This window comes from Biomphalaria glabrata, chromosome 2, assembly GCF_947242115.1.
Source record: "Biomphalaria glabrata chromosome 2, xgBioGlab47.1, whole genome shotgun sequence".
NCBI lineage: Eukaryota > Metazoa > Mollusca > Gastropoda > Planorbidae > Biomphalaria > Biomphalaria glabrata.
Window position 1 is genome coordinate 33,227,540 of NC_074712.1, and position 8,918 is coordinate 33,236,457.

The 8,918-nt window shown below is 35.2% G+C and overlaps 1 protein-coding gene across 1 annotated transcript; it reads right to left on the reverse strand.

Annotated features, from left to right (window-relative positions):
• Positions 1-3,894: 3,894 nt before the first annotated feature.
• Positions 3,895-6,795, reverse strand: LOC129924574 (uncharacterized abhydrolase domain-containing protein DDB_G0269086-like). The gene is made up of 2 exons (XM_056020141.1): positions 6,391-6,795; positions 3,895-6,293 (listed from the first exon to the last, which is right to left on the reverse strand). The coding sequence occupies exon 2, from the start codon at positions 4,853-4,855 to the stop codon at positions 4,076-4,078; it is 780 nt and encodes a 259-aa protein (XP_055876116.1). The 5' UTR covers positions 4,856-6,293; positions 6,391-6,795; the 3' UTR covers positions 3,895-4,075.
• Positions 6,796-8,918: the final 2,123 nt, after the last annotated feature.

Here is an 8,918-nt window from a genome sequence, read left to right on the forward strand (position 1 = left end):
CTGAAGTCCTGATCTGGTGGCACAGAAAACAAGTTCAACCTTCTCACTAGCATTGGCGTGTTTGTAACTACTGTCGAACACACTATGTCTGTAATAATGTAGTTCACTGTATCAAAGATTGTTCTCCATACTACGCCATATTTGTCAAATTGTCAATTAAGTATGTAACATGTATATTGCGAATACGCAAAGAAAAGTTAATTAATGCAAGTCTGAGTAATAGCACATTTAAATTTAATTTTGAGCACAAATGTATTAATCTGTAAACGAAAAAAAGTTTACTGTTGAGGGCCGCCTAGTGGGAAAGTATATTAAGGGGTCGCGGAACTAGAAAGGTTGAGAACAGCTGCAGTAGAGTCTGTAAAAGAATTTTTTATTATTAATATTATTATTATATTTAACAATTTAATACGTTCTATAGTGGCATTCATGAGGTCCTTTAGGGGGCCCTACTGGCCCATTTGGGTACCGGCCCACCGGGCATTTACCCGAATGCCCATATCGCCAGTCCGCTTCTGACTATATATCTTTATATATATATATATGTGGTACACCGGATAGTAGCTCCGGTAGAATATTCGGCCTTTTTCACTATTCGGCTCCGGCCCAATATCACTGCAGGGTAGTTGGCCGAATAGTAAAAAGTACATCTTGTAACTTTTTAATATGCATAAAGTGGATCTTGTTCCATTAATGTCTGTTATAGAATGTATTAACGTCTATATTAAAACGTAATAATGTGCTTAAAAATACAGCCTATATGAATATGCACCAAGCATCTTTTATTATGAGGACAATAGAAATGAAACTTTACATTTAAAATGCGCTTCACATACAGAGCGACAATGGCTGACACATTTTTTCATTTTGTCATGACCTTTGAGTGGGTTAGTTCACATGTTAACATGCTACATTCCTTGACTACGTCACGCTGACCAAATGTTTGTCTAACTGAGCGGGTATATCTCCAGGGGTAGAGGTGAACAACTCCCAACCCCTTTTTATTTGTTTAGTCCATCACAGTAAGACAGGTTACCGCAATGCCAAATACTATGGACGTAGGTTTAATGTCAGCACATTGACGCTCTCTATCTAGAGGTCACACCTTACGAGGGAACTGTGTTTGTTTACTTTGTAGTAAATCTTTATTAGGGGCCCAATCTCCACAGGGGTAACCGGACAATGAGTTTGGAGAAAAATGTCAATCACGTGGCTTGACTACAGGCCACACCTCTTCACGAATTCCCAGTTTCCTTACTTGGATATAAATCTCAATTAGTAAACTGGACTGAAGATCACACACCTAAACGAGTGACCTTTTGCTACACAGAACATAAACCGATTTCATAGTCCAGTAAGCCAGTAACTAATTATTTTGTAGAAAAAAGTACAAGGCTCAGTTTAGTGTAGATTACGTAAAAACCGGGCCTACCTTTAAAGGGAGAGCTAAGCATCCCCATATATATATGTATTGTTAAGCACTTCCGCGGTGATGAGTACTTGAAATACACATCAACTCAACTTGGGGTAACATCGAACTCAATACTGGAACAGATAACACCGACAAAAGGGCCAACAATCGATAGAAGTATTCGACTCTGGTGTTTATTACAAAGTACGTTTAATACCAAAAAAGGGAACTGTTGAATGCCCTTTCTTCTAGCCGTCTAAAAAAATCCTTATCTTTACTTCAATAGGAAAAGCGTCTTGTCTTCATCAAATCCTAGAGCGTTCTTCTTTTTAACCAACTTTACGTCATCGTCGCTAAGTAAAACTTTACCCTATTCCCGAAACAAATAATTAGTTCCTAATCGTGTCATAACAACTCCTCCCCCTCGCACTAAAAAAAAAAATTACCAGACAATTCTTTTATCTACTTTCTTAGTCGTACATTGTGCGAGGGCCAAACTGTCTGGGAAAACATACAAGACAAAACAACTTGAGTCTTGATTCTGGCTTCAACTTCTCCTCCAGTGTCCACAGCCAAGTTCATCTGCACACATACTTCAATCAGGTGTTATTAGGTGTTACTGTCTGTTCTGCAGGTGACCGTAGACCATAGACATAGTTCGTTCGTTTGACACCATAGGTGTGTCTAGCTATACTTCGTCAAATCACGTTCCAGAGGTTACACCGCTTTCCCTACACGTCAGGACAGACATTTCACCTAGTATGACAAATTGACATTTATCACCACTCATACTCCCACTATGCACCTAAAGTTTGTTGCCGGGCACTAACAAGTGTATTTAATTTTCTCTCTCCACTTACTTGTCCCAAAACGACCTAACTCATTTCCGATGTAGGATCATGATCCCCTATAAATAATAGAAATTATACCACTTACACCTTCGGTGTGTAACCACAGCATCGCCTTCTTAACGCCCTTTCTAATCATACAAAAATACAAGCACACATCTATACCAAATAATTAAATAATTACCAACCAAAATGAAGAATCTAACAACCAACTAACAAAATTAACTGTATTCGTAACAACCTGTCAATTACAATTTCTCAAATTAACTCGAGACAGCATGTCCGCCACTATGTTAATAGTTCCGCTTATTGTCTTTATTTCAAATTTAAAATTCTGTAGTATCAGAAACCACCTACATATTCTTCCATTTTTCATGCTTTTCTGTTGCATGAACTGGAGAGGTTTATGATCGGTGAGCAAAAAAAAAAAAAATTCTTTGCCCAACAAGTAGCTTTCTAATTTTGTTACCACCCACACTATCGCCAGGGCCTCCCTTTCAACTACACTATGTCTTCTCTCCGCTTCTGACAGTTTCCTGCTGACGTAAGCTATGGGATGCAGGCACTCGTATTGTTGCATTAAACATCCCCCGATAGCGCTCCCTGACGCATCCGTTGATAGGTAGAACACTTTCTCCTTATCCGGCACTCTTAATATCAGGTCTGTTGAAAAGATCTTTTAAATTATTTCTATTGCGTCTATACACGCCGAGTCACGTGTAACTTTCTGCGGTTGACCTTTTCGCAGTAGATTATTTAGCGGGTTCACAATTTCCGCCAGGTTTCTGATACATTTCCTGTAATAGTTTACCAACCCTAATAAACTCTTAACCTGCTTCTGGTTTGTAGGTACTTCCAGCTCCAATATCTTTTTAATGTTCTTCCTATGGGACTGATGACGTTGTTTTTGACCCTGTGACCTAAGAATGTTATTTCTTCCAAGCCAATTTCTACTTTCTCAGCCTGAATGGTTTAGCCATTTTCCTGTATCACTTTAAATATATCTCTAATACCTTCTAAATTCTAAATGGTCATTCCAATTCTCGTGGAATAGATATATGTCGTCCAGGTAACATATGACGTTCTGCCTATTACCGACAACCGATGCCATCATCCTGTTAAACGTAGCAGGGGCGTTTATCAGTCCAAAGCTCATACAGTTCCACTGGAACGTCCCGTATGGCGTCGTGAATGCTTTCGCCCTCTCAGTCAGTAGTACTTGCCAATAACCTTTCGTTAGGTCTGATTCTTATTAACTTCCAGCAGCAGTATATCTTTGATATCATTGTCTTTGTCTTTGTAATATATATATTACCCGCGACCCGCGGGTCTTAATTTGCGTATCACTGTCGATATAACAAATAAGCTGAGTGTTTTGTAATCAATTAAACGAAATAAAAGTAAAGCGAATGCGTGAATGTAAAAAATAGTATGAATGAAGATATCAAAATAGCTAATTGACCTAACTCCTATTTCTCAAAAACAACAACATTTGCTTGTAGGCGTACATATATTTGATTAAAATATGAAATGAATAAAATTAATTTTGTATGTTTATGTATTAAAGTATAAAGTAGATCTTGAGTGAGACATAGATCTAGATCTAAACTAATCTAGAGTTAAATATTGGCTTGGAGAGTGTTACGACACAAGACTCTTCGAAATAATAATACACTCTCAGGTTATTACTCTATAAATACTTTAATATTACAACAAGTTATGTAAATACGAACATTTCATTTCTCTTCCTGTCAATTTCTCCCCGCCTCCCCTTTTACACATCTCTTCCATTCATTACACAAATTCGCACCATTATTCATGCACACCGTGCTGCGCTACAACCGTAACACCCCCGAAATGTTCGTAGTAATTGCTCCTTTACTATTTGGTAATTATTCTGACTCATGCAAATCTTTGACGGTACCTCCGCTGCAAATGACTTCGATAACAAAAATGTCCATTTATCTTCAGGAAAAGCCAATTCTTTCATTTCAATTTCAAACTTCTTTAAGAAAATATCTATGTCTATTTTATTCTCATCAAACATTGTACCTTTATATTTTGCCAATTTATTTCCAGACACGTCATTTTTCTTTCCAGTACCTTCATCTTTAGCTTTTCCTTTTTTTATTTCCAACTTTTCTTTCTCTATGGCTAACATTTCTTTCTCCATAGCTAGCTTCTCTTTCTCAATTTCTTTATCCGTAACTAATTTCTCTTTACTGATAGCCAACTTCTCTTTCTCTATTTCTTTATCCATTGCTAATTTATCTTTATCAATAGTTAACTTCTCTTTTTCTCTTTCTTTTTCCATGGCTAACTTCTCTTTCTCTATTTCCTTTTCCATGACTAACTTCTCTTTCTCTCTTCCTTTTCCCATGGCTAACTTCTCTTTCTCTATTTCCTTTTCCATGGCTAAGTTCTCTTTCTCTATTTCCTTTTTCTTGACTAGTTTCTCTCTTTCTATTAATCTTTCTTGTACATATTTTCTCAGCTCTGCTCCTTCTAATTCCAATAGTCTCCCTTCTTCTTTCAAAGCAACTATCTCAGCTTTATCTGCCATTTGTAATTTTTCTTTATAGAGATATCTGACCATATCAATTAAATATATTTGATTCTCATATACTTAATGCCTGGACCCAACAATGTTCATATCTAAATGTAATGTAATGAAACAAACGTTTAATGTTACTCGAATACAAATATGTATCTACTTCCCGGAATACTCTTCTTCCTGCTGGTATAACTTCCAATGCTAGTGTAGGCCTATATTCTCCGCCGGTGATATGAATCTTTCGTTGTTTGTCTATATGCCGTAGTCAGTGTATATCTTTCGTTGTTTGTCTATATGCCGTAGTCAGTGTATATCTTTCGTTGTTTGTCTATATGCCGTAGTCAGTGTATATCCGTTGGTCCTAAATGGGCACTGTTCTCCACCGTAGTCAAAATTCACTAGTGTTGCCCACAGCAGTGCTAATAATCGTACAAATTTCCATCAATATTGAATGTTAAAGGTTATTGTTGAGAACTATGACCAGCCAGAATAATGAACATGTACTTCAGCAGCCACTGACATGATTTTTTTTTTAATTTTTTTTTTCAAAAAATTCATAGCACATCCAAATACAGTGGGTACTCCCTGACGTTTTCCCATTGGTGAATGTAGAGAATTGACCGTCATAATAATTATAATGATATAAATCTAAATTTAAATGTTAATCCAATTGATTAATTCAGCAATAATGTTTTTAGTTAAGTTTCAACTAAAGGTTTATGTTTACAGTGAGTCTAGTACATAGCTTTAGAGATTTAGATGACGCTAACTCTCTCAATCTTAATAGATCTAGAGATCTAGAGATTTTGTTACACTTTGTAGTACTAGTAATACCTCAGTAGACAGGAATTAGATACCGATATAACGCAGATCTTGCCTTTTCCGTTGGGCGCCACTTGTTACGACATAAGACTCTTCGAAATAATAATACACTCTCAGGTTATTAATCTATAAATACTTTAATATTACAACAAGTTATGTAAATACGAACATTTCATTTCTCTTCCTGTCAATTTCTCCCCGCCTCCCCTTTTACACATCTCTTCCATTCATTACACAAATTCGCACCATTATTCATGCACACCGTGCTGCGCTACAACCGTAACAGAGAGCTCATTCTGCGCTACGAGAAGGCTTTGCTCTGCGCATGCGTGACCTTTTTTAGTACGCGATTCATTAAAATATGAAATGAATGGACTGTCAGGGTTATGTTAAGGCCTTAGCTCGTTTGCCCGGGCCCCTGACATTCAACCAGGCACCTTCGTGCTTGCAATAAATAAGTGACTCACTGTTGACAATGTAAATGTTTAATGATAGGACTTTAAGTTATGATGAACATTATAATATTGTGGATCTATTAATTAAATAATAATTCTACACCTTGCTGTCCCACAACGTACACATTAATGTTCGAAAACCACAACACAACACACTGCTGTCTCTAGTCACCAGCGTAGACTTCCAATCCCAAACTAACTCCCTGTAAAGACAAAGTAAAGACAAACTAAAAAGGTCTAGTAGACTATCACTATGGCATCGAAACAATTGTGAAACGCAGTTATGCCTTAGATACTCACCCTAAACAGGGGAACACAGAAGAATCTCAACAAACGTTACACCAGCATAACAAAAACACTCCATCAACTTACAAGCAAGGCAACAAAAAGAAAGTGCGTTCAAAAATTGTGCACTTAATACACATTGGTGCTAGAATGCCATAATCTACGCACCGACATGGACTATAATTAGTATGTTCATGTATTTAATTATAAAACTATCTTTGCGAAAAGAAGTTGTATCATCTTAGAGTGGAATTAGAGTTTTAGACCTAGGAATAGAGAGATGTGTAACATTTCGCGTAATGTCTAATGAAAGAATATTCGTCGGGAATTCTAAATTCGCAGATATAAGGAACGAATTTATTTTTAAAATGCATTTGAAACACACATTTGAAGCTTAATTTTATTTAATAATGAAATCAAAAGACTATATTTTGTATTATCATGTGCCAGACTAAAAAACTATCTGCACAAAGTGTAGTTTCTAAAATTAGATCTAGATCCTTTCAATCTCTTCATGTAAATATGGTAAATATAGCCTAGATTGATGAAGTTATAATGCTTTCATAGAATTGGTCAACTTTTTTTTTGAGGGTCTTAAGTTTGTTTTAGGGCTACACTACGGTCTAAGTTAGTACCCAAGAAACATTAATGCCAAGTTTTATCAAGATTGGTCAAACTGTTTTGATTTCTATTCGTAAAATACATACATACATACATACATAGATACATACTCCTTACTTTCTACTTTATATAATACTAGACATAATTTACCCGCGGCCTACGGGTCTTAATTTGCGTATCACTGTCGATAAAGTGACTGAGAGTGTTTTTTTTTTGGAAACAATTAAACGAAATAATAATGCTATAAGAAAGCGAATGCGTGAATTTAAAAAGTTTTAATGGAGCCATCAAAATAGCTAATTGACCTAAATCCATTTTTTTTTTAAATAAAAACATTTGCTTGTAGGTCTACATATATTTAGATCTAAGAGTCTAGATATTATTATAAAAGATGTAGACCTAACGTAAGTGTGAATTCAACGGCCCAAGAAGCTTATTAATTATTGTATATTAGGATATATATTATCCCCCATATAGAGCCTCGTGTAGCCTGTCCTATCATAGTGTATTTGCATAGCGGTGTGCACGACACACGAAGGGGTGACAAAAAGCGATAAAATATATTTTATAATAAAATCGAACCCGTGAATGTAATTGTTTATATAACATTGTTAGTTTAAGTTCATGTAGATCTAGAATCTATACAATTTGAATGCCACAGCAGTCTAGTCAATAAATAAAAACTTTGAGCCTATTATAGGAAAAGACTATACACTTTGTTGTCACTTTGAAGTTGTGTTTCCCTAGATACTGTAGGCTGTAATATTGACCTAGATACCGCGCCATGATGAATGAGGTGTTGTGAACACGTCTAATGTATATGTGTAGCTATGTTATCAGGTCTAAATGCGCATAAGTAAATCTTAAATAAAAAAAAAAGTCAATTAAAAGTAAAGACTTAAAATTAAACCTAATCGGTAGTTCTAGGGCAAAATGGAAAGTAAATTGTATTATGTTACATTATGACATCTGACGTTAATTTTATTCGTATCACTACGCTGGCGCAAGTTATGGAAAAGTGTTAATGCGGCTAAAGCTATTCTCGCATTTAGAGCGAACGATTTTATGTAAAAAAATGTTTTGAAAATTCTAATTTGAAGGTTAATTTTCATTAAATAATGAAATGAATAGACACTAATTTGTATGTTCATGTGTAAAATTACAAAATTATGTTTTCTTAAATGAGAGCTAATTTAGATCTAGCATCTCCGTCTTTCATCATTTAGACACAGCATGTAAACATGACCTAGATTTATAAGATACTATACTTTCATAGAGTTAGTCAATTTTTTTTGAGGGTTTTAAGTTAGTTTTAGAGCTACAATACATACACTACGGTCTAATTTAGCGCCTAAGAAACATTTCTGCCAAGTTTGATCAAGATTGGTCAAACGGTTTTGATTTCTATTTGTCACATACAAACATACATACATACATACGCCTCACATTTTACTTTATAAAGTATATATATATATATATATATATATATATATATATATATATATATATATATATATATATATATATATATATATGAGCTTGCGCTCCCCGAGCTAGTTTTATATGTTTTTGTTGTATAGGTTAGATCTATTTTTATATATTTTATTTTTATAGGTTAGTGTCAGATTTTATAGTTGTACTTCCGCATATTTATATAGGTTAGTGCGGGATAGTATAAAAGTGATGTAGGCTACTACATGCTGTCTTAAAACAGTTGAGTGTACATTTGACCAGTGGTCAGTACCATATCTGTCGTTGTGACAGCTGAAGATCTTTGTGGTCTGTCGTCTAATTATTTTATTATACTGTACCTGGGACGGCCTGCTATTGTTACTGCTAAAATACATGCTGCTGTATCTAATATTGCTGTAGTAGATCTATTCTAATTCTAGGGAATCTGGTGATATTTTCTAATTTTGTTT